The following is a 27516-nucleotide window of genomic DNA, read 5'->3' on the forward strand; positions in this document are numbered from 1 at the left end:
AAGTAAAAATTTAATAATAAGCAGCAACCAAAGCAAAAAAAACAAGAAAATATCCACAGCACAATTTCTTGAGGTGTTAATAGCGATAAACTAACTCATACTTGAGCAATCTTCCTGTTTGTCACCTGAGAGACACGTGACTGATCATACAGGTATCAGCATGAAAGGGTTGTTGGGTGGAAAATCGAATTGTCTGAAATGGTAGACACTCGAAAACTGAGGTTTTTTTTGCAGTGTAAAATTTTTATATTTAGAATTAGCCAGCTGGACTCAGCTTAGGAAAACTGAGGTTTGATACAGAAAACAGATCACATTCTATCAAGAGTATTTGCTTTATTTTATTTTATTTTTTATCCTCACCCGAGAACATTTTTCCATTTTTTTTGTTCAGATAGAGTGGGAGGGAGAGAGAGGAAGAGAGAGAGAGAGAAAGAAACATCGACGTGAAAGGAACACCTTGAGTGGCTGCCACCTGCACGACCCAACCAGGGCTGGGGACAAACTGCAACCCAGGTACATGCCCTTAGTGGGAACCGAACCCGGGTCTCTTGGGACCTCAGGTTGATGCTCTAACCACTGAGCAAACCGGCCAGGGCAAGAGTATTTCCTTTAACAGTGGCTTAAATCTTTTTTAAAAAAGTGATTTTAGAGAGAGGGAGGAAGGAGGGGCAGAGAGAGGGGCAAGAGAGGGAGAGAGGGGGGGAGACATTGATTTGTTGTTCTACTTATTTATGCATTCATTGGTTGATTTTTGCATGTGCCTGGAGATCAAACCTGCAACCTTGGTGTATCAGGATGATGCCCTAATCTACTGTGGCTTAAATCTTAAGTGCCTGTTTCTGGAGGGACAGATACCAAGTACCTTAATGTATTTTTAAAATCTCCATTTCTGGAATAGCCTTTTAGGAATTATATGTAAGGAAGAGCCTCATTAGCATTCTCCAACAGTTTTGCAGAAGAAACCTCAATTTCAGATCTGATCGTAATGACTACCTTGTATTTCATTAACAATTTATAGTTCATAAAGTACTTTCACATAATTATCATTTATATCAATCTTGTGAAGCAGGCAAGAGGAAATGTTAACTCCAGTTTACAGATTTTGAAAACAGATGCTTATGAGATTAGGTGACCTGCCTTAATTTTATTAACTTGTAAGGAGATTTAAAATAAAAACCTCAGTTTCTTGCTCAACTTGACTTACTATTTTCTTTATTTCATTCTATGATATTCTTATAGGCTTACCTCTTTCACTCATCTTACTGGTTTGTGTCCCTAATGTTTGGGATGAGATAAATGTCAACAAATTTAACAACTACATAATAGGAAGATGGAAAAAAAGGAGAAAAAAAGAAAAAGGAGAGGAAAAAGGGCTCCAGGAGAGCCTCATTTAGTCTACTCTGATTTTATTTTGGCTTAATGTTCCAATTAACAAAAGCAAGGTTGATATATTTCTTTTCTCTATAAATGATAACATATTGCCTTTAAAAAAAAAACACAAGTCTATCTTGTAAGAAGCAGGTAATGTAATACACATTTTGCAAATGAGAACATTGAGGCCCCAAAAAGTTAGCTGAAGTTCTTAAATTTGAAGATCAGTTCTTCCTAATGGATCATTCATTTGTTTACTCAATAGTTATTGAGCACTCATTAAGTCCAGATCCTGTTCTGTTTTTGTTTTTTTTTTATCCTCACTAGAGGATATTTTTTGCATTTATCTAAAGACAGAGCAGGAGGGAGAGAGGGGGGAAGAAAAAGAGAGAAACACCGATGTGAGAGAGACACAGTGACTGGCTGCCACCCACACAACCCCAACTGGGGCTGGGGACAAACTGCAACCAAAGTACATGCCCTTAGCAGGAACCAAACCCGGGACTCTCCAGTCTGCGGGCTGACGCTCTAACCACTGAACAACACTGACCAGGGCCCTGTTCTGATAAAAAAAAATTTTTCTTTATTTCGTTTTAGAGAGAGAGGAAGGGAGAGGGAGAGAGAGACAGAAACAATGATAAGAGAGAACACTGATTGGCCATCTCCTGCATGCCCCCCCCCCCCGGGGGGGTTTGGCCCACAACCTGGGCATATGCCCTGAGCAGGAATCGAACCGGTGACTTCTTGGTACATGGGTTGATGCTCAACCACTGAGCCACACCAGCTGGGCCCAAATCCTGTTCTAAGTGCTAAGAAACAGTAGCGAATAAGATAGTTTACATTCTATTTAGATAGACAGACAGACAAATAAGAAAACAGGAAAAAAGGTCAGAAAATAATAAATGCTAGGCAAACAATTAAAATGTGATAAATAGAGAATAATATGGAAAGTGTTTTCTAAGGACATGACATTAAGATATGTTCCTGGGATATCAGTCATGAGAGGATCTGGGAAGTGGAGGAAGATCAGGCAGAACAAATAGCTAGTATAAAATCAAAGTGGAATGAGACTGGAGAATGAGAAAAAAATGAAAGGTAGCTGAAGCATTCCATATGGAGTCAGAAACTAGGTCATGTAGGTTTTTATTTTTTATTTATTTTTTTGTTAATCCTTACTTGAGGATATTTTTCCATTGATTTTTAGGTAGAGTGGAAGGGAGGGAGGAGAAGGGAGGGAGAAGACAGCAGGAGATAGGGAAAGAGAGAGAGAGAAACATCGATGTGAGAGAGACACATTGATTGGTTGCCTCTTGCATGACCCCAATCAGGGCTGGGGACAAAACCTGCAATCCAGGTATGTGCCCTTGACCAGGAAATCAAACCCGAGACCCTTTGGTCCTCAGGCCAACGCTCTAACTGCTGAGCCAAACTGGCTAGGGAGGTCATGTAGTTAAAAAAAATTTTTTCCCCCTTTACTGATTTTTAGAGAAGGGAGAGAGGGAGAGGGAGAGAGAGACAGAAACATTGATGAGCCCTGGCCAGTTTGGCTCAGCGGATGGAGCGTCGGGATTCAGTTCCCCCTAAGGGCATGTACCTCGGTTGCAGTTTGTCCCCGGCCCTGGCTGAGTTGTACAGGAGGCAGCCACTTGATGTGTCACTTTCACATCGATGTTTCTCTCTTTCTCTTCCTCTCTCTCCCTACCACTCTATCTGAACGAAAATGGAAAAGTGTCCTCAGGTGAAGGTTGAAAAAAAAAAAAGAAACATCAATGAGAGAGAACATCGACTGGCCACCTCCTACATGACCCCCACTGGTGGTTTGGCCCACAATCTGGGCATGTGCCCTGACCAGGAATCAAACCGGTGACCTCTTGGCGCATGGGTTGATGCTCAACCACTGAGCAACACTGGCAGAGGTCAAGAGTTTAGGAAATAGTTACAAAGGAGGAAAGGAAAGATGCTAGATTGTTCGACTTACATCTAGATTTCTCATTTTAAATAATCAAAATAATGATTGTGATCAGAAAGATGAATTTTAAAAGCCAAGTAAAAGGTATATTTCTTCATCATAAAAGTCAAATATGTAGACCAAGAAACTACTGTGTTTAGAACCAGGCACTCTGTATGAAAGAAAATATGGTCTATACTTTAGCAGATTCAAGATTTAAACAAACTGATTAAATAAAGAATATAAAAGTTTTAATTTAGCTAAACAGGAATGGAAACAAAACAAATATTTTACCCTGCCATTAGAACAAGCAAGCACATAATAGACAGTATGAAATAGAGATGAAAATACTTGCTACCCTGAAGTAAACAAACATATAACACCACAAAACACACACACAAAAAACCCAAGGGTAACCTGCATTGTTCCGAGTCCCCAAAATGAATGAAAGCTTGAATACATTCCCTCAGTCACTGGCCGCCCTAAAAAACAATTTTTTCCCTGACACTGCAATACTGATGTCTAAAATACATGATACCATTATGAATATAATTCTTGTGTCAGAAATTGTTTTCTTAGTTCTTGGCCAAGTCTGAATTTGGTTCTAATTTAGGCATTGCTGCTTATTTTTCTGTTGATGATAACAAGGAACTCTATCATTTCTAATTTTTATTTATTTATTTATTTTTATTGTTGAAAGTATTGCTGATGTCCCTGTCTCTCTATCACTTTTTAAATGCTGTTCTGTGTGAACTCTGTGGAGTAGAAGATTAAGAGAGAGAATTAGGTTGTCATTGTCAGTTTGTCTTGGAGATTCTGAACAATCCTAGCATTTTCTGTGATATTCATTTGTTTGTACAACACTACTAGTTCAAATCACTCAGGAGAAAAATCTTTATACTTGTAAGAATGAAGAGAGGCTACTTCAAATATAAAACTGCCACAAGTTATAGTAAGCTAAACAGTAAATTTTTGTGATACGTGTTTACTTTTGACCTATGGCTTAAGTTACAAAAATGAGACTAGTTCTTTTTAAAAAATTAATTTATATATTTTTGTTTTTTAAAATTAAATTTATTGGGGTTACATTGGTTAATGGGATCATATAGGTTTCAAGTGTACATTTCTATGACACAGATCTGTATACTGCACAGTGTGCCCACCACCCAAAGTCAAATCACCTTCCGTCATATTAGGCCCCTTCACCCCCTCCAACACACTTCCCTCTGGAAACTACGACATTGCTATTTGTGTCCACAAGTTTCAGTTTTATATCCAACATATGAATGAAATCATATGGTTCTCAGCTGTTTTTTGACTGACTTATTTCACTTAGCATAATATTCTCAAGGTCTATCCACATGGATGGCAAATGGCAGCATTTCATCTTTCCTTATGGTTTAGTATTGCATTATATATGTATACAACATCTTCTTTATGCAATTCTCTATTGTAGGACACTGGCTTATCTCCATGTCTTGGCCACTGTGAAAAATAATGGAATGAACATAGAGGGTGCATATATTTTTGCAAATACATGATTTCAAGTATATACCCGGGAGGGGGGTTGCTGGGTCGTATGGTAACTCTATTCTTACAGTTTTTAGGAATTGCCAGACTCTTTTCCATAGTGGCTGCACCAGACTACATTCTCACCAGCAACGAATGAGGGTTCCCTTTTCTCCACAACGTCTCCAACACTTATTACTTATCTTGTTGATAATAGCAATTCTAACAGGTGTGAAGTGGTATCTCATGGTAGGCTTGATTTGCATTTCCCCAACTGCTAGTGAGGTTGAACATCTTTTCATGTATCTGTTGGTTGTTTGTCTTCTTGAAAGAGGTGCTTATTCAGGTCCTCTGTCCATTTTATTTTTAAATCTTCACCTGAGGATATTTCTCCATTTATCTTCAGACAGAGTGGGAGAGAGAGAGAGAGAAACCTAGGTACATTTGAGTGGAATCGAACCCGCAACTCATTGGTCCATGGGCTGATGCTCTGTTGAGCCAAACCGGCCAGGGTGCACTGCCCTTTTTTTTTTTTAATTTTTAATTTTTCTAATTCTCACCCGAGGACACTTTTGCATTCATCTTCAGATAGAGCAAAAGAGGGAGGAAGAGACAGAGAGAAACATCAATGTGAGAGAGACACATCGACTGGCTGCCACCCACATGACCCCAACTGGGGCCAGGGACAAACTGCAACGGAGGTATGTGCCCTTAGTGGAACCAAATCCAGGTCTCTCTGGACCGCAGGCTGATGTCTCTAACTACAGAGCCAAACTGGCCAGGGCCACTACCTATTTTTTAATTGGATTTTTTGTTTAGTGTTGAGTTTTATGAATTCTTTATATATTTTGGATATTAAACCTTTGTTGGAGCTATTGTTTGCAAGTATCATCTCTCATTACACTGGCTGCCTCTGTTTTGTTGTCAGTTTCTTTTGCAGTGTAGAAGCATTAAAAAAAAAATATTATTTAGAGAGAAAGGAAATGAGAGCGAGAAACACTGATGTGAGAGCTTAACAGCAATCAGTCGCCTCCTGCACGCCCCCAATGGATATCAAGCCCGCAACCTGTGCATGTACCCTGACTGGGAATTGAATCAGCAACCCCTTGGTATGTGGGATGACATCCGACAATGCCACACTGACCAGTCAGAAGCTTTTTAGTTTGCTATAGCCCTATTCATTTATTTTCGCATTTAATTCCCTTACATATGGGTCAAGTTCATAAAATGTTCTCTATCATCAAGGTCCATAAGTTTAGTACCTATGTTTTCTTCTTGTTTCAAATCTTACAGTTAGGTGTTTTGTTTTTTTTTATTCCTCACCCGAGGACATTTTTCCATTTTTTGTTCAGATAGAGTGGGAGGGAGAGAAAGAGAGAGAGACAAACATCGATGTGAAAGGGACACATCGAGTGGTTGCCACCCGCACGACCCAACCAGGGCCGGGGACAAACTGCAACCGAGGTACGTGCCGAACCCGGGTCTCTCCAGACCGCAGGCCAACGCTCTAACTGCTGAGCCAAACCTGCCAGGGCTCTTATAGTTAGGTTTTTTAAAATACATTTTAACTTGATTTTTGTACATGGGGACTAACTATAATCTAGCCTCCTTCTTTCACATGCGGCTTTCCAATTTTCCCAGCACCACTTATTGAAGAGGCTTTCTTTCCCCATCGTATATTTCTGGCTCCTTTGTCGAAATTATCTGCCCACATACATGTGGTTTTATATCTGGGCTCTCAATTGTGTTTCATTGATCATAGTATTCTGCCAATACTATGCTGGTAATATTTAATAGTTTTCAGTATATAGGTCTTTCACATCCTTTGTTAAGTTTATTTTTCCTTTTTGTTATGTATTCTTCAATTTCTTCTAGTAACTCTTTGTAGCTTTCAGTATACAGCTCTCTCATGTTTAGGTTTATATTTCTAGGTATTTTATTCTTTGGATTGCAACTGCAAAAGGAATTGCTTTTTTCATTTATTTTTCTGAAGTTTCATTGTTAGTATACAGGAAGGCAGTGAATTTTTATATCCCAAACTTTACTGTATTTGTTTATTGTTTCTAATAGTTTTTTGGTGGAGTCTTCAGGATTTTCTATGTACAGCATCATGTCATCTACAAAAAGTAACACTTTTACAGTACTTCTTCATTCCCAATTTGGATGCCTTTTCTATCTTTCTCTCACCTTATTGCTCTGGCTAGGACTTCCAAAACCATGTTAAATAAGAGTTGTAAGAGTGGGCCATCCTTGTCTTGTTCCTGATAGAGGAAACCTTTCCCTTTTTTGCCACTGAGTACTATATTGGCTGAGGGTTTGTCATATATGGCTATTATTATGTTGAGGTGCTTTCCTTCTATTCCTATTTTATTGAGCGTTCTAACCATAATGTTCTATCTTATCAAATGTTTTTGGTGTCTACTGATAAGATTGTATGACTTTTATCCTTTCTTTTGTTAATGTGGTGCATTCCACTGACTGATTTGTGTACAATGAAGCATCCTTGTGCCCCTAGGATGAACCCCTCTTGACTATGATGTATTATTATTATTTTTTTGATGTATTGTTGTATTCGATTTGCTAGCATTTTGTTTAGGATTTTTGCATCTGTATTCATTAAAGATATTGGTCTGTAGTGTTCTTTTTGTGCATGTTACCTTTGCCAGGTTTTGGTATTACGGTTATGTTGGCCTTATAAAATGTGCTAGGAAGAATGGCCTCTTCTTCAATTTTTTTTGAAGAAGTTTAGAAAGAAGGGGTTTAAATCTTCTTTGAATACTTGACAGAATTCACTGGTGAAGCCATCTGGTCCTGGACTTTCATTTTTTTTTTTTTTTTGTAGGTATTAGATGGCTGTTTCAATATTCTCACTGCTGATTGGTCTATTTGGATTTTCCAATTTTTCATGATTTAGTCTAGGAAGGTTATATATTTCTAGGAACTTATCCATTTTTTCTAGGTTACTGAATTTGGTGGCATACAGTCTTTCATAGTATTCCAATATGATCCTTTGACTATCTGTGATAACTCCTCTTTCATTTCGGAATTTGTTTATATGGGTCTTTTTTTCCTTAGTGAGTCTAGCCAGGGGTTTGTCAATTCTATGAATCTTTCCAAAGAACCAGCTCTTTGTTGTACTAATTTGTTATATAGTCTTTTTGCTCTCTTATTTCATTCAATTTCACTCTAATTTTTATTATTTCCTTTCTTCTGCTGACTTTGAATTCCTTTTGTTCTTTTTCTAGTACTTGAAGATGTAACATTAGGTTGTTTACCTGGGATTTTTCTTGTTTCTTGATAGGCCTGTAATGACATAAATGTCCCTCTTATTACTGCTTTTGCTGCATTCCAGAAATTCTGCTGTGTGTTTTTCATTTGTCTTTCTATATCTTTTGATCCCATCTTTTATTTTGTCTTTGACCCAGTCATTTTTTAGTACTATGTTGTTTAATCTCTACATATTTGTGGGTTTCTGTACTTCCTTTTTGCAGTTGATTTCTAATTTGAAGGCATTGTGATCAGAGAATATGCTTGGCATAATTTCAATCTTCAATTTGTTGAGGCTAGTTTTGTGACCCAACATACAGCCTATCCTTGAGAATGTTCCATGTGCACTGGAGAAGAATGTATACTCTGGTGTTGTGGGATGAAAGGCTCTGTAAATGTCAATTATGTCCATTTTGCCTAATGTGTCATTTAAGGCTGATCTTCCTTAGTTGATTTTTTGTTTGGATGATGTATCTAGAGCTATCAATGGAGTATTAAGGTCCCCAACCATGATTGTGTTTTGATCTGTTTATCTCTTTAGCTCTGTGAGTTTTTAAATATGTTTCAGTACTCCCAGACTGGGTGCATATATATTAAGAAGTGTCGCCCTGGCCGGTTTGGCTTAGCGGTTGGAGCGTCAGCCTGCGGTACAGAGAGACCCGGGTTCGGTTCCTGCTAAGGGCACGTACCTCGGTTGCAGTTTGTCCCCGGTCCTGGTTGGGTCGTGCGGATGGCAGCCATTCGATGTGTCCCTTCACATCGATGTTTCTCTCTCTTTCTCTCTCTCTCTCCCTCCTGCTCTATCTGAACAAAAAATGGAAAAATGTCCTCGGGTGAGGATAAAAAAAAAAAAAAAAAAAAAAAAGAAGTGTTATACTTTCTTGATAGTATCCCTTTATAATTATAAAATGTCCATCCGTGTATTGTTACTTTTTTTATCTTGAAATCTATTTTGTCAGATATAAGTATGGCCTACACCTACTTTTCTGTGGATGTTATTTGCTTGGAGAATCATTTTCCACCTTTTCACTTTGAATCTACCTTTGTCTTTGCAGGTTAGATGTCTTTCTCTCTCTCTCGTTTTATTTTCACAGTGGGAGGGAGAGAGAAACATTGATGTGAGAAAGACATATTGATTGATTGCCTCCTGCATGACCCCAACTAGGGCCAGGGATTGAACCACAACTGAGGTATGTGCCCTTGACTGGAATTGAACCTGTGACTCTTTGGTCTGTGGGCAATGCTCTCATCGCTGAACCAAACCGGCCAGGGCTTAGATGTGTCTCTTGAAGGAAACATATGGTAAGGTTTGGTTTTTTGATCCAATCTGCTACTTGGTGTTCCTTTTTTTTTTTTTTATCCTCACCTGAGGACAACTTTGCATTTATTTTCAGATAGAGTGGGAAGGAGAGAGGAAGAGAGAAAGAGAGAGAAACATCAGTGTGAAAGAGACACATCGAGTGGTTGTCACCCACATGACCCCAACCAAGGCCAGGGACAAACTGCAACTGAGGTACATGCCCTTAGCGGGAACCAAACCCGGGACTCTCTGGTCCTCGGGCCAGTGCTCTAACTGCTGAGCCAAATCGGCCTGGGCTTGGCATTTCTTTATTCATGAACTTAGTCTAATTACATTTAGGGTAATTACTAATGGATGAGGACCTCCTTTTATCCTTTATTTTCTGGTAGCTTTGTGCCTCCATCGTTCTTTGCCTTGTTGTTTTGGTCTGTTGTTTTTATTTGGTGGTATTCCATACTCCTTTCCTCTTTTTTTTGTTGTTAATACTGACCCGAGGATACTTTTTCCGTTGATTCTTAGAGATAGTGGAAGGGAGAAAGTGAGGGAGGGGGAGAGAGAGAGAAAGACATTGATGTGAGAGAGACACATCAACTGGCTGACTGGGGCTAAGGATCAAACCTGCAACCCAGATACGTGTCCTTGACCGGAAATTCAACCTGAGGATCTTTGGTGTATGGGCTGATACTCTAACCACTGAGCAAAACCAGCCAGGGCCTTTTTTCTTTTTTTAAGCTACGTGTCTCAATTTTGGGGTTTTTGTGTGGAAGTTGCATATGTACAGTTTTTTTCTTTTGAGTGTATATAATCTTGATCTTCCTTTCAGACCTTTATCCCCTCTCCTTTTTGTTGTCACAAATTATCCCTGTTTATGCTGTAAGTTTTTTGATGATCTTACTTATAATGTCGTGACCTTATGTTCTTTATTTCAGGTAGAATAATCCCTTGAGTATTGACTGCAATAGAGGTTTTCTGATGATAAATTCTTTCAGCTTCTGTATGTGTTGGAAAGTGTTTCTCATTCATATTTATAGAATAACTTTGTTGAATATATTATTCTTGACCGGTAATTTCTTTTTCAATCATTTGAATATTTGGTTCTAGTCTCTTCTGGCTCGTAGAGTTTCTAAGTCCAATGATCCCATGATGGGTTTTCCTTTGTAGGTCACTTCTTTTCCCTGGCTGCCTTGAGAATTTTTTCTTTATTGTTAATTTCTGACAATTTTAATACAATGTGTTTTGGAGAGGGCCTCTTTGGATTGAGGTAACTAGGTGTTGTTTGCTTCTTAGATTTGAAAATCTAGTTCTTTCCATGGGTTTGGGAAGTTCTCTTCTTCTGGTATACCTATTATTCTTATATTGCCTTTTCTGACAGTCAGATAGTTCTCGTAGAGCTCTTTCATATATATATTTATGCTCAGGCCTCTCTCTTCTTCCCTCTAGACCATTTCTAGATCCTCATCTTTGATATATCACTAATTCTTTCCTTTATCTGGTCAGCTCTGTTTCCTATGCTCAACAGTTCATTCCTAATCTCCTTATATGAATGCTTCGTTTCCAGGATTTCTGATTGGTTCTTTTTAAAATTTTTAATCTTTCCCTGGCTGGTTTTGCTCAGTGGTTGGAGCATCGGCCTGTAGACCAGAAGTCCCAGGTTCCGTTTCCGCTAGGGACACGTACCAAAAATAATAATAAAAGTTTCAATCTCTTTGGTTAATTACTCATTTTCTTCATTAATTTGTTTTCTGAATGCATTAAATTGCCTGCCAGTATTTTCTTCCATCTCATTGAGTATTTTCAGAACTGCAATCTTGAATTCTCTGTCATTTATATTACATATTTCCATGTGTTCCAGTTTGCTTTCTGGAGATTTTTCATTTTCTTTCTGAGCTGCCTGGCTACTGTGGTTATTCATGGTATTTGCTGGTCTCCTCTGTGTAGGCATTTATGTATTATTGGCCCTTCTAGCAGCTTCTCTAGCAGCTTTCTCTGAAGAGGACTTTCTGCTACTTTCCAGTAAGTGGTGCTAAATCATAAGATTTTTTTTTTTTTTTTGGCTCTTCAGTTTATTGCATGGGGTTATACTAGTCCAAGTTAAATGCAGACCCCAAATGGTTATGTTATACAAGCTGCGAGGTTTTTAAACTTGTAACAAGGGACAGAAGAGAAATTCTATTCATTGCAAAAAAATCCTATTTAAGCTTCAGTGAGACAAAATCACTTAAAACCCATGAACCTTCAGCTGGTGGTCCTTAGCCAGTCTAATCTCTACAAGGAACTGGCATGTGTTCTTATATTGGTCACCCTGTAGCTGAATTACTCCTCCACATTCTGAAAGCTCAATTACAGTACTATTACAGGCAAATTTCTTTTTAAATACCTTCACTAGTTTCTTTTTAGCATAATCATCAGTGATCCCTTGGACAGTAGTAAGGGTTTTCTTGCTGTTTCTCTGTTGAATTCTTATATGGATATAATCCTCAGTCCCAGCAGGAAGCAGATCATCACTCTTACTTACATCAGCAAAGGGGTTGCTGGTAGAGTAGAGGGGTCCAGAGTAGAGGTTCTGGATAGTAGACATACGATACGATTCCTTTTCCTCGGTGGAAAAGGCCTGTGGAAGGCTGTGGCAGGAAAAGGCAGGCAGCAGAGCCCCGGCCGGTTTGGCTCAGCGGTTGGAGCGTCAGCCTGCGGACCAGAGAGAGAGTCCCGGTTCGGTTCCTGCTAAGGGCACGTACCTCCCCACCCCCCAAAAAAAGCAGGCAGCAGGGATTGACCACCTGTAAGTGAGGGGGGCTAGAGAGGAAGGTTGCTGAGTCCTCGGTGGCAGCTCAGCGACTGGGGATGAGTTACAAGATTTTTATCTCTGTGAAATCTATAGCTGACCTCTGCGGCTGCTGTCAGACAGCACAGCCCTGCTGCTTAGGGGTGGGGTTAGTTTTGCCTTCATGGTAATGGCAACCCCTCCACCAGGTCCCCTCCCACACACACCAACTGGGGATCAGTCACAGAGGGAAACAGTGATTCTGCTGCAATAATTCTTGGTTTGCAAATAATGTGTTCCTCAACTCAACATCAAGGGCAACGGGAGGCAAGTTTTGTGAGTCCAAGGGGAGACTGAGATCTCTGTCCATTTGTCTGAAACACCAACCACTTGACAGTGGACAGCTGTGGTAGAACCTCTGCACTGTGTCTGTGCCCGAGTCTCTCAGCTGGCTCAGCTGCTGTTCATACAGCTCATCCTGCTAGACTGCCCACCAAGACTCTGTTCCTCCTGGCAGAAGGAAGCAACCGCTACTGCCAGCTTCATCCCCTGTCTGGGCTGAGCTGGTCATGAGCTCCCAGCTGCAGGGTTGTGTCTGTGGCTGTCTGAGCTGTTCTCCCATCTTGCCACCCTGTTTACTCCTGTTTGCCCACTTACAGATGCTTGAAGGTGTAGGTCTCCCCACTGTGCCTCTATATTGAGCAGGGAATCCTTTGTTGAGTTATAGTTATCAACTTATTAAAGATTCAGGGGTAGAGACCAAGGTGATCTCTTACATCACCATTCCTCTGACCTACTAGTTCTGTGTATATGTGTGTGAATTAAAAAAGACCCTTAGTGAGCCCTGGCCAGGTAGCTCAGTTGGTTAGAGAGTCATCCCGATATGCTAAGATTGCGGGTTAGATCCCCAGTCAGGGCACATATAAGAATAAACCAATGAATGCATAAATAAGTGGAACAACACATTGATGTCTCTTGCCTTGGCCGGTTTGGCTCAGTGGTTAGAGCGTCGGCCCGCAGACCGGAGAGTCCTGGGTTCGGTTCCCACTAGGAGCATGTACATCGGTTGCAGTTTGTCCCCGGCCCTGGTTGGGGTTGTGTGGGTGGCAACCACTCGATGTGTCTCTCTCACATTTATGTTTCTCTCTCTCTCTCTCTCTTCCCCCTCTCTCCCTCCTGCTCTATCTGGAAGATAAATGCAAAAATGTCCTTGGATGAGGTTAATAAAAACAGAGAGAAAAAAAATTGATGTTTCTCTCTCTCTCAAATCCGTCAAACAAAAAAATAAAACGCTTAATCTTTAAAAAAAAACAACTTTGCTTTTCTTATCAAAAGAAGGTAATTTGCCTTTTATAATATTCTATTTATAAATATAACCCATTCAGTATTTATAGCCATCTTTCTCTTTCCTTGGTTGATTGGTAGGTTTACTAATTTATCATATGGATGCAGTATCTAATTCATACAGGCAAATCCACCATCAAATGAGAGAAATAATATACAAATATTTATGGGGAAAAAAAAGGTAGGGTTCCTAATAGCCACTGTTAAGAGCTACTAAGTTTATTATAAATATTATCTATAACCACTTCTTGGCTTTAGGCATTTGTCACCTTATTTTTAAATTTTGTAATGTGGGCCCCAATCTCAAAGTAATAAAACTATTACATCATATACTAACTAGAATAAACTCAAAATGGATTAAAGACTTAAATATAAGACTCAAAACCATAAAACTCTTGGAAGCAAACATAAGAAGTAAAATCTCAGATGTTTCTCTTAATAATATTTTTTCAGATGTATCTCCTCCAGCAAGGGAAACAAAAGAAAAAAATAAACAAATGAGACTGCATCAAACTGAACATTTTGCACAGCAAAAGAAACCATCAACAAAATGAAAAGATAACTCACTGAATGGGAAAACATTCGATAAGGAGTTTACAAAATTTATAAAGAACTTGTAACAACTCAACATCAAAAAAACAAACAATCCAATTAAAAAATGGGCAAAGGACCTGAACAGACACTTCTCCAGAGTACATACAGATGGCCAACAGATATATGAAAAGATGCTGAATTTCACTAATCATAAAAATTCAAATTAAAACCACAATGTGATACCACCTCACACTCCTCAGAGTGGCTATCATCAATAAAACAACAAACAACAAGTACTGGCAAGTATGTGGAGAAAAGGGAACCCTCATGCACTGTTAGTGGGAATGCAGATTGGTACAGCCCACTATGGAAAACAGTATGGGGATTACTGATGGAACTGCCTATGACACAGTGATTCCACTTCTGAGTATATATCTGAAGAAACTCAAAACACTAATTTAAAAGAATATATGAACCCCTATGTTCATTGCAGCTTTATTTATAATAGCCAAGCTATGGAAATAACCCAAATGCCCATCAATAGAGGAATGGATAAAAAAGTGGTGGTATATATACACAATGGAATATTAGCCATAAAAAAGAACAAGATCTTACCATCTGTAACAGCATGGATAGACCTAGAAGGTATTATGCTAAGTGAAATAAGTCAGTCAGAGATAGACAAATACCATATCATTTTAATTATATGTGCAATCTAAAGAATAGAAATAAACAAAATAGAAACAGACTCATAGATATAGAGAACAGACACTTGATTGTCAGAAGAGAAGAGGATTGTGGGGTTGAGTAAAAGAGGTGAAGGGATTAAGAAATAACATTGGTAGTTACAAAACAGTCATGGGAATGTAAAATACAGCAGAAAATATATTCAATAAAATTGTAGTAACTATGTATGGAGCCAGCTGGGTACTAGAAATATCAGGGGAACACTTTGTAAAGTATAAAGTGACTGTTTAACCTCTCAGCTATATACCTGAAACTAATACAAAATAATATTGAATATAAACTGTAATTGAAAAAAAATATGTCTTTTGTACTCAAAATATCTTTAAAGTTTCCCAGACAGATCTGAATTATACCAAGAGCTTGCTCCATGACTTATAAAACAGGGGATGAGGGGGGTTTCTGACAGACATCAGTATTCTAAGAGTGATCCTATGTGTTAAACAAACAATATGAGTAGAACCTGCAAATAAAAAGAAATTCAAGTTACCTAAGGTAATTAAATGTAAGTAATATTTTACTTACATGAATATGTTTTAGCTATTGTATACTTCTAAGGTTGGAGAAAAGTGTATTAATATTCTTGTACCAGGCTAGAACATTAACTGTCAAAACTTGACCCTCTTTATCAAGAATGATATATTTCCCTAGGTTTGATTACCCTTGTCAGTTGATGACAATCGCAACATACGTTTGACTGGATGTGCTAAAAGAGTCTGGAGAACCATCAATGCCTTCAATTTCTATAATATGTTTTCATTCTCTTGAGTGAATTTTTGGTTAAATCTTTATGAAATATTTACAAAGGATTCCACTTCCATTCATTATTATATTATTGGCAATTATAACTGGTTAACCAAAGCCCTTCACACTTATCATCTAAAGATGGTTTCTGATTTTTTTCATACAACTGTCTAAAAGCCACAGCTATAAGCAAAAACTGAGACTACTAAAAGAAACATCAAAATGACCTCAGTAATTAATTTTATCAGTTACTTTTGATTAATGATACTACTGGGAGTAGATTTATATGTACAGATCTATCTGTATTAGCTGACAGCATCATCTCAAACAGACATCTGTTAGATTGTAAAAAGGGAAAGAGTTAGAATTTATAACACATTTTAAGCCGGAAAACAAAAAGATTTTGTGAAAGTAGACTGCTTAACCAAAGACCAGTAAAATAAGAATTACCTAGGCCTGAACAAACTGATTTATGATATGTATTGTATTTTTAATGAATGTATGATAAAGACTGTTTCTTTCATCTTAATTTTTCTATAAATCTTCAAGTTGAAAGGCTATACTTAACACAAATTGGAATAAAATACTCTTTAACTTGTATATTGTTCCAAATGCCTGAAATTTAGAAAAAATACCTGTAAAAGTTCTTAATTAGATTATAACCCTACAAGAAAACTTAATAAAATTTCTTAAGAAAAAAGATAAAACAATAATGAGGTATCACCTCACACCTGTCAGAATGGCTGCCATCAACAAATCATCAAACAAGTGTTGGCGAGGGTGTGGAGAAAAGGGGACTCTAGTACACTGCTGGTGGGAATGCAGACTAGTACAGCCACTATGGAAAACAATATGGTGTTACCTCAAAAAATTAAAAATTGAACTTCCATTTGACCCAGTGATCCCACTTCTAGGAATACACCCTAAGAAGCCTGAAACACCAATCAGGAAGAATGTATGTACCCCCTTGTTCGTAGCAGCACTATTTACAATAGCTAAGATCTAGAAATAGCCCAAATGTCCATCAGTAGATGAATGGATAAAAAAGCTGTGGTACATATACACAATGGAGTACTATGCAGCTGTAAGAAAGAAAGATCTTTTATCCTTTGAGATGACATGGAGGGACCTGGAAAGTAGTATCCTAAGCGAAACAAGCCAAACAGAGAAAGACAAGTATCATATGATCTCACTTATTTGTGGAATATAATGAACATAACAGTCTGAGGAATGGGGTAGTCCCAGAGATGTGGAAGTGGGGTACAGACTGACAATCCCCAGAAGAGGGGGTGGTGGGGGAGAGATAAACCACAGAACTTATATGCATGTATGTATGAACAATGGACATGGATAACAAAGCTGGGGACAGGGTGGGGGGAATCAGTGGGAGGAAAAAGAGAAACATCTGTAACAAAAATTAATTAATTAATAATTTAAAAAAAGAAAGTAAAAAAAATGATACACACTGGCTGGCCTACCTGGAAAATTATTAAGAATTAAAGAATTATGGACACACACACCTATGTATAAATAATGTGTATATAAATATATACACACATTCAGAATAACACACATATAAATTGTAACATATATGTATAATGTAACACATAAAATGTAAAGTGCTTTTTTTTTTTTTTTTTTTTAAAATCCTCACCCGAGGACATTTTTCCATTTTTTTGTTCAGGTAGAGTGGGAGGGAGAGAGAGGAACAGAGAGAGAGAGAGAGAGAAACATCGATGTGAAAGGAACACATCGAGTGGCTGCCACCCGCACAACCGACCAGGGCCGGGGACAAACTGCAACCGAGGTACGCGCCCTTAGCGGGAACCGAACCCGGGTCTCTCAGGACCGTAGGCCGACGCTCTAACCGCTGAGCCAAACCGGCCAGGGCAAAATGTAAAGTGCTTTTAATGTTCCTGTTTAGAAAACCCAGTTTTCCTTCACTTCCGATACTTCTGGTCACCAAATGTTTGGTGGTTCCTCCCACCACTTCTCTGTGACAACAGCTGGATGTCCTATAATTTAACTCCATTCTAACTACCTGTAGTGTTCTATAGGTTAAGGGTTCTACAGTCCCACAAGACTGTCCCCACCCTACCCCAGACACCAATTCCAAGTAGTAGGTCCCCATGTTACCAACAACATCTGCTGGATTTGTCTACAAACCAGAGTTTCCTATGATCCTCGCTCAAGTTTGATTAATTCCTGGAGTGGCTCAAAGAATTCAAGGCAAACACTTACTTATGTTTACCAGCTTATTAAGATATGATAAAGGATACAGGTAAACATCCACATCAAAGAAATGCATAGGGAAAAGTATGAGGGAAGAGGTGTGGAGCTTCCATGCCCTCTCTGGGTGTGCCACTCTCCCCATACCTCCAATTGTTCATCAACCTGGATGCTCTTTGAACCCCATACTATTGGGATTTTTATGGAGGATTCCTCACATAGGCTGATTATTAAATCCAATGTTCAGGCCCTCTCCCCTTTGGAGGATGAGGAGTGGGGCTAAAAATTCCAAGCTTCTAATCATGGCTTGGTCTTTCTGGTGACTGGTCCCCACCCAAGAGCCCACCCAGTCACTTCATCAGAACAAAAGATGCTCCTAGTACTCTTATCGCTTAGGAATTTCCAAGGAGTTTAGGAGCACTGTATTAGGGATGGGCTCAAAGATAAATATTAGAACAAGAGGGCTCTGATCAGACCCCGCTGCTTCACCACACACCCACCATGGAGCCTGTAGCACTCCTGCTGCTGCCACATCTACCAGCATGGCTATGATATGATGCAGAACCCCCACCTCATCAAGAACTTGGTATTTAACCTGGAAGAGAGACAACAATTGAATATTGTGGATTGTTGTTACCTTGCTTCATCAGTCAGGATATCCAGGTTCTTAGAGTAATTAAAAATTCTGAGCGTCTGAATTCTATATTTGACTGGTATCCTCTCTTAATTGATCTTCAAGATAAAAATGAAAAGCTCTTGTACAGAGCGCTGATGTCTGACATTGAGAAATTCAGGTCTATTGTTTATACTCTCACTGTGGGTCTGGTTTGACAGCTATATAGTTTAGCATTTCAGAAGCCAAAGAGGTCTTTATTAGTATCCATGATAAAGGGCACATTGCTTCAACTTAAAAAAAAATTATTTTAGAGAGAAACATTGATTTGTTGTTCCACTTATACATTTCTTGATTCTTATATATGCCCTTGACCAGGGATCCAATCCACAACCTTGGTGCATTGGGACCACACTCTAACCAACTGAGCTCCCCAGCCAGGGCTTGCTTCAACTTTTTAATGCATGGCCAGAAGATATCATTAAGGCTATTGTGGTGACCAATGGAAAGCCTATTCTTGGCTTGGGAGACCGTGGCTGTAATGGAATAAGCATTCCTGTGGGTAACTGGCTCTGCATAAAGCTTGTGGAGAGATTAATACTAAAGAATGTCTGCCTGTCACTTTGGATGTGTAAACAGAAAGTGAGGAGTTCAATATCCATTGTACATTGGACATTGGACTACAAGAGAAGCGTGTAAGAGGTCTTAAATATGATGGTTTTTTGGAAGAATTCATGGAGGCAGTTTCTTTCAAGTATGGCAGGGGTGGGGAACATTTTTTCTGCCAAGGGCCATTTGGATATTTATAAAACATCATTTGTGGGCCATACAAAATTATCAACTTAAAAATTAGCCTGCTATATTTGGTCAAACATTTAATTCACTCATCCCTAATGTGATGGCTGGAACTTCTCTTTGGTGAGGCATGTGATGTTAGCTGGTATTTACTGATGATGTTGCTACTCGAAAATGCTTTTCCAGGTTTGCGTTGGTCAGTCCAGACTGCAGTCAAATCTTTGCGATGCTAAGTTTTGAAAACAACTGTTCGCAGCAGTAAGTTGTTCTGAACATATTTCAATATATGTCCCCTCAAAGTGGGAAATTCATCATTGCTTATGTAATGTTTATAGAACTCAAACACTGGAAAGTTGTTTACTTAAGCAGTGGGAGGTTGTTGTACTTAGCTTTCAGTTCATCATTTTGCAGTTGAATGATTTCATGTTGTAGGTTATTAAGCACATCAGCTGGTTCCACACTGAATGGTGTAGCAAAGATGTTCAAATCCATTTGTTTACTTTTCACGTCCTTGAATCTTTCATTTAATGTCTCAGTTAGTTTGACACATTTACCAGGATATTCAAGTGTCATAGAAGGCTTTTGTCCTTCCAGAGTGGGGAAATGCACGGTGTTATTCCTTTCGAGTTTCACTTCTCACAGCCTTAATTTAGCTTCAAATAATTTCACATTTGAAAGCAGGGAGCTGAGAAGCTGGTTGGGGCCCTGCAGCATGATGTTCAGCTCTGAGAGGTACTAAGTAATGCCTACCATGAACACTAAATCACACAGCCAGTTGCTATTATTGAGTTCCCTGACAGGTTTTTCCTTCATCTCCATGAACTGCTTGACTTCATCCCGTGGTTCGTAAAATCTTATGAGCATGTTCCCATGACTCAGCCACCGCACTTTCAGTGATAAACAAGATCACTGTACTCAGAGTCAAGATCATTAACTCCTTAAACTGGTGGCTGTTAAATCCTCTCTGCATTTGACAAAATTTAGGCATGACACTACTGCTGACATCACATTGTTGAGCAGCAATGATTGTGCACAGACTTTCTTGGTATACGATGCAGTGGCATATCATTAAATCACTTGGATCAAGACAGACGATTCAGTTATTTCTTGACAAATGCAATTAACCCGTTTTGTGAGCCAATTATGGCTGGAGCTCCATCTGCAGTAAGGCCACTTAACTTTTCAAATGTTAGCTTAAGTTTTTCCATTAATAAAACAAGTCTCTCCAACAAGTCCTCACCTCTTGTAGTGTCATGCATGGCTTCCAGAGACAGCAGTTCCTCTTGTGTGTCAAACTCTGCAGTTATCCCCCGAATGAAATGGCCAGTTGGATAGTATTTGTTCTGTCCGCTGTCTTGTCACAAGCCAGCGATAAAAACTGGAAATCTGCAGGATCTTTCAGTATTTTTTCAATATCTTGTGCTAAGTCAGTCATCTGATTTTTTTTTTTTTCCTCACCCAAGGATATTTTTCCATTTTTTGTACAGATAGAGTGGGAGGGAGAGAGAGGAAGGGAGAGAGAGAGAGAAACATTGACGTGAAGGGACACATCGAGTGGCTGCCACCCGCACGACCAACCAGGGCCGGGGACAAACTGCAACCGAAGTACGTGCCCTTAGCGGGAACCGAACCCGGTCTCTCCAGACCGCAGGCCGACGCTCTAACCGCTGAGCCAAACTGGCCAGGGCTGATCTTAAATGATTGTCTGAGACAAACACACTCTGAAACAATATTACTTTGGTGCTAACAACTCTGCAGCAGCCACCAAGCACTCTTTGGCAAACTCTCCCTCCACATGGAAACTCAGCTTCTTTGCGATTACCTTACTCACTACATAACTCATCTGAATAACGTTACCTCTGTTACAATGAGGCCTAGTGAAAGCACTTATTGTGATTTCAAACTCTGCTGAAGAGCACTGATTTTTATCCAAATGCATTGGCCTCCCAAGTCATTGAGATTAGCATGTTTTGAGCTGTAATTACGCTCCAGATTGGCTTTTTTCATTACTGCTAATGCATCGCCACAAACTAGGCACACAGGTTTTACTTTGACTTCAACAACAACAAAAAAATAATCATTTGTTGGATTGGATTTATCATCTGTGTTGACAAAGAAGTCAACTGTTGACTGTTGTCAATCATTGGAGGCAAGGTCATCGATGTTGTGAGGAGTCAGCTCATTGCATCTCATCTCATCCTCGCTGGACTATTGTAGTGTCACCACAGTGTGTTAATACTTTTGCAACATGTACACTCCCAGTCTGCCTGGCACTGACTGTCCTCTGAGTCACTGCAGTACAGGCGGACAGGCCGAGGGCAGCCGACGAGAAGCATATGTGTCTATCCCGTCACGTCCTCCTATGTGTCCTGTCTAAACTGTAATGGACATTCCTTGCTTATCCCTCAATATTCATGTGATTATTATGATTCACTTAATATAAATTTATGTTGCTATGAAAGAAGCTCCTAGATTTATTGAATTTCAAGTCCCACCTGTGGTTGCCTTGGCAGGGCCAAACCAAATGATTTCGCGGGCCTTACATAGCCCACAAGCCAGATGTTCTCCACCCCTGAAGTATGGTATGAATTGCCTTATTCAGTTTGAAGATTTCACCAATACAAATGTATTTCATCTCCTGAACAGGTATCAAAACCAGTATTGTGCCCTGGCTGGTGTTGCTCAGTTGATTGAGCATCAAACCATACACCAAAAGGTCAGTGGTTTGATTCCTGGTCAGGGAATGTGCCCAGGTTTTAGGTTTGATCCCCAGTAGGGGGCGTGCAGGAGGCAGCCAATCTAAATTTCTCACATCAATATTTCTCTCCCTGTCACTTCCTTTCTCTCTCTACTCAATAAAAACATATTTTAAAAAAACAGTATTGCACATTCAATGATGTTATTCAAGGAATAGCTTCTATTGTAGTTGCAGGCATCCTTATAGCTCTTTAAACAATAATATTTCATGGAGCTGGAGAGGCTGCCTTAGGGACTGCACACCTTATTGTTATGGGAAAAAAAGGTTTACCAAAGGAGAAAGCCATAAAAAAAATATGGTTGGACCCTGGTCGGGTAGCAAAGTTAGTTAGAGCGTCCTTCTAATATGCCAAGGTTATAGGTTTGATCCCGGGTCAGGGCACATACAAGAATCAACCAATGAATGCATAAATAAGTGGAACACACGCACACACAAATCAATGTTTCTCTTTTTCTCCCTTAGTACTTTTCTCTCTCTAAAAAAGCTGTGGCACATTTACACAGTGGAATACTATGCAGTTGCAAAAAAAGAAGGATCTCTTACTCTTTGAGACAACATGGAGGGACCTGGAGAGTATTATGCTAAGTGAAATAAGTCAATCAGAGAAAGACAAGTATCACATGACCTCACTTATTTGTGGAATCTAATGATCAAAATAAACCGATGAAGAAAACAGGCACAGAAGCATGGAAGCATGGCACAGATTGATGGATCTCAGAGGAAAAGGGGGCAGGTGGGCAGGCAGAGATTAACCAAAGAACGTATATGCATAATCCATGAACACAGACAATAGTGTGCTGAAGGCCTGGGGTGGGGCAGGAATCAGGTGAAGGGGGGCAATGGGGACAATCTGTAATACCCTCAACAATAAAGGTAAAAAGTAAAATAAATCATAATAAATGATATGGTTGGTCGACTCAAAAGGATTAATAGTTAAGGGATGTGCTATTTTAGCAAAAGAGAAAGAAGAATTTTCCCATAAACATCAAGAACCTAGAAGATATTGTTCAAGAAATAAAACCTCCCTGGATGATGTGGCTCAGTTGGTTAGAGCATTATCCTGTACACTGAAACACTGTGAGTTTTGATTCCTGCTCAGGGCATATATGTAGGTTGCAGGTTTGATTCCCAGTTGGGGTCCTCACAGGAAGGCAACTGATCGATGTATCACTCTCACATTATTGTTTTTCTCTCTCCCTTCCCCTCTCTCTAAAATCAATAAGCATGGCCTGGCCAGTGTGGCTCAGCGGTTGAGCATCGATCCATGAACCAAGAGGTTGCCGGCTCAATTCATGGTCAGGGCACATGCCCAGGGTATGGGCCAAATCCCCAGTGGGGGGCATGCTGGAGGCAGCCAATTAATGTTTTCAGAACAAATTCTAAAGGAAATGGCTGCCTTCAATGAATGGTCTATTATTTTTGTTTTGAGTAACCCAACCAACAAAGCAGAATATATTGTTGAACAGTGCTATAAACTAACCAAGGGGCATGCAATTTTTGCCCGGGGCAGTCTTGATCCAGTTGCTCTTCCAAATGGATGGACCATAGCCCTGGCCGGTTTGGCTCAGATGTTGGAGCATCGGCTTGCAGACCAGAGAGTCCCTGGTTCGGTTCCTGCTAGGGGCATGTACCAAACAAACAAACAAACAAACAAAAACACACCAAATGGATGGACCATATATTCTGGTCAAGGCAACAATTCCTATGTGTTTCATTGAGTTGCTCTTGGTGTTCTTGCATGTGGATTGAGGCATATCACAGATGAGTCTTTTCTTACCACTCCTGAGGTTATAGCTTAAAAAAGGGCAGCTTTATTCTGCTTTGAACACCATTAGAGATGTTTGTCTGAAAATCACAGTAAAGATGGTGAAAGATGCATACCAAGAGAAGACAGCCACACTTTATCCTAAACCCCAAAACAAGGAAGCATGTCTGCTCAGATGTATAGCACTGATTATGACCAGATTCTACCTGATTAATTATTCTTGGCTTAAAGAGGCCCAGAAAAATACAGATCAGACGTGATCAGTAGCATAATTTCTGACTCCACTAATAAAATCTTGAGGTCTTTCTTAATTTTATAGATTGGGATTTTTTATAATGATTCATAATATGCTAGATTTAGATAATTTTACTTTAAAAATCTAAAATTTATAAAAGAATATTAATATACTTTAAGGTAAACATCACACTAGACTATTTTGCTTCATTTACTTTTTGGTTATTTATGGTTTCTATCTTATTTTTTCCATGTTCTCTTTAAAAGCTATTGTACCTACTACTGAGAAACTCATCATTTTTCAATTTTTATTTTAATTTTTGGTTTTTAAAGCATATTGTTTTAAAAAAATTTATCTTTATTGTTGAAAGTATTACAGATATCCCTGAAACTCATTGTTTTTAAATAGGGAACTAATGGGAGGACTAAAATTAGCAATAAATTGATATTAAAATTAAAAAAAGAAAAGAAAAAAAGAACAAGAGATGCTCCTAGTGTTCTTATCACTTAGGAAATTACAAGGGCTTTAGAAACTTTGTGCCAGGAACCAGGGGCAGAGAGCAAAACTATATATATTTTTTATTTTCTCATAGTTCCTATACTTTTTATGGTCATGCAATTAATTATGTAGGCTCAATGAGATGTATAATTGGAAAAACCAAATTGGTAACTATGAAGAATCTCATTTAATTTTGCATAACAAGATCACTAATATGAAAAAGTGCACTTCATAAACATAAATGATAAAATCCTCTTAGGAAAGTGGCCTGCCATCTGCTCTATGGCTTTAAAATCTCATAATAAAGCGAGTAAGTAATGCCACTTTTTAGCAGGTCAGGCATAATGACAAATCTGGGAGTTTAGAGAAAGAAGGTTCCAATACAGTTATAGGTCTTCCAGTGAAACTTGCTGGAGGTAAGGTGGAAGGCTTTTGGTTCCTGATCTTTACAAGTGAGTTGATAAGGGCAATAATATACTTTTTAAAAAATATTTTTTTAATTGATTTTCTAAGATAGAGAGGAAAGGAGAGGGGGAGAGAGAAAACATCGATGAGAAAGAAACATTGATTGGCTACCTCCTGCAAATCCCATACTGGGGATTGAGCCTGTAAGTTGGGTATATGTCTTGACCAGGAATCAAAAGTGCAACCTCTCGGTGCATGGAACAACGCTCAATCCACTGAGCCACACTGGCCGGGCAATAATATACTTTTGACAAATAAAAGTAAGTTGAAATTTTTATAAATGTTTCCAAGGAAAAACTTATTCTTAAGCCTTAGAAGCATGCTATTCTAGCTGTAGTAACCAAAAAAAACCCAAGATCTTTGTGTATTAATTAGTATTCTATATTAAATATATATAAATAAAACTCATCAAATTAATGATACTGATTCAGAAAATCGGTAAAAAAAAAAAAAAGTATGTAGTAAAATCTCCACCTTAGAGACAGAGAGTTAACTATAAAGAGGGGTCCTGAAAATAAAACTGACACCTTGCACGATAGCCATTTTAGATACATTTATGATTCCCTAACAATTTTGTCCCTAATTTTTGCAATGCTGATATTTATAGAGATGTGACGTTATGAACTCTGTGAATATGATAATCATATGAGAAAACTGCTATTTTTTCCCCACCTAGAACAGACAAATGTAAACTTGGTATTCTTATATATGTGCTTCACTGAAATTCACCTATTATATTTTTCATATGAAGAATACTTCTTTTAAAGCCTGGATTTGCTTGCAAAAGGTCTTCTGGAATTACAGATATTTTTTCTTTTTCTTTATCTCTAGTCTTTTTTAAAAAATATGTTTTTTCTGATTTTTTTAGAGAGAGAGGAAGGGAGAGAGAGAAACATCGATCAGCTGCTTCCTGCATGACCCACTACTGGGGATCGAGCCTATAACCCCAGGCATGTGTCCTAACCAGGAATCAAACTGGGACCTCTCAATCCATGGGACAACTCTCAATCCATTAAGGCACACCAGCTAGGCTTTCGCCTTTTTATTTTTAAACAAAGATAAAGTTCATTAAGCTTATTTTCTTTTTTATTGTTGGTTGATTACATAAATGACTCATAGAATAAGTTCTAACTACTAATGAATTGGTTAGACATTGTTCATAGTAAGTGGCTAAGTGAGAAACAACTTGGGAACAAACCCACACATTAGAACAAGTACTTAAAATTTTAAGTTACTTATCGTGACAAAGGTAGTTTCCCAAGTGTAATTGGAATTAAAAAAGCAAATGAAAGCCCCTTCCTAGTAACCTTTACTTCATTTCAGCTAATAGACAGCCACTAAAAATCCTGATAATTCTATACTTTGTTACATTAAATAAAGGCAAAGGTACAAGAACATTACAACACATAACAAAGCCAAGCAGAGATTTTTCATCAAAGACAATCTGGACAAAGATTAAACATGGGAAATCAATGGAAAATTCCTAAATATATAAATTAAAGACCTAAGAGATCAAAAGAAATACTTGTCATAATACCCTTCATTCATAAAGTTTGTTACCCATGTCAATAGTCATTCAGCTATGAAAACTATGAACTAATTATTCAGATATGAAATAAGAGGCAATAAATGATATAAGAGTTGTTTGGAAGAAAAAAAATTAGTTGGACTTACAGGTGATCTTTAAGAAATGAAATGTTGTTCTCATAATTCCTTTCACCTGGATTCAGGAGAAAAACAAACTTAGCATGGACCACTATCTTTCCACATACACAAAAATCAACTTGAAATAGAATAAAGACTTGAACCTAAGACCTGAAACTATAAAACTCCTAGAAAAAAACATAGGGGGTAAGCTCCTTGATATTAATCTTGGTGATGAATTTTGAGTTTGACACCAGAAGCAAAAGCAAAAATAAAGTGGGACTACATCAAACTAAAAAACTTCTACAAAGCAAAGGAAACCACCAAGAAAATGAAAAGGCAACCTACTGAATGGGAGGAAACATTTGCAAATCATATCTGATAAAGGGTTAATACAAAGAACTCATACAATTCAACAGGAAAAAAACAAACATTTGGATTAAAAATTGGGCAGAGGATCTCAATGGACATCTTTCCAAGGAAGATAAATAGAATGTCAACAGGTACATGAAATGGTGCTCAACATCACGAACCATCAGGGAAACGCAAAGTAAAACAACAATGAGATACCACTTCATACCTGTCAGAATGGCTATTATAAAAAAGACAAGAAAATAATAAGGGCTGGTGAGGCTGTAGAGAAAAGGGAGCCCTTGTTCACTGTTGGTGTGAATGTAAACCGGTGCAGCCACTATATCAAACCTTACGAGGTTTCTCAGAAAATTAAAAATAAAACTACCATATGATCCAACAATTCCACTTCTGGGCATTTATTCCAAGAAAACATTAACTCAAAAAGATATCTGGCCTTGGCAGGTTTGGCTTAGCAGTAGAGTGTCGGCCCGCAGACCAAAGAGTCGAGGGTTCGATTCCAGCGGAGTCCTCAGCTCTGGTCAGGGTCATGCAGGAGACAACCAATCAATGTCTCTTTCTCACAGCAATGTTTCTCTCTTTCTCTCCCACCCCCTCCTTTCCACTCTACATAAAAATTA

General features: G+C 38.6%; 2 protein-coding genes across 5 annotated transcripts in view; both read right to left on the reverse strand.

Annotated features, from left to right (window-relative positions):
* The window catches only part of ASH1L (ASH1 like histone lysine methyltransferase), a 233625-nt gene that overhangs the window by 67368 nt on the left and 138741 nt on the right, over positions 1–27516 (reverse strand). The window lies entirely within an intron of this gene.
* Positions 11614–12075, reverse strand: LOC118637057 (eukaryotic translation initiation factor 1-like). The gene has a single exon (XM_036272124.1). The coding sequence runs from the start codon at positions 11971–11973 to the stop codon at positions 11614–11616; it is 360 nt and encodes a 119-aa protein (XP_036128017.1). The 5' UTR covers positions 11974–12075.

The sequence above is a fragment of the Molossus molossus genome, unplaced genomic scaffold, assembly GCF_014108415.1.
Source record: "Molossus molossus isolate mMolMol1 unplaced genomic scaffold, mMolMol1.p scaffold_m16_p_20, whole genome shotgun sequence".
In the NCBI taxonomy this organism is placed as follows: Eukaryota; Metazoa; Chordata; class Mammalia; order Chiroptera; family Molossidae; genus Molossus; species Molossus molossus.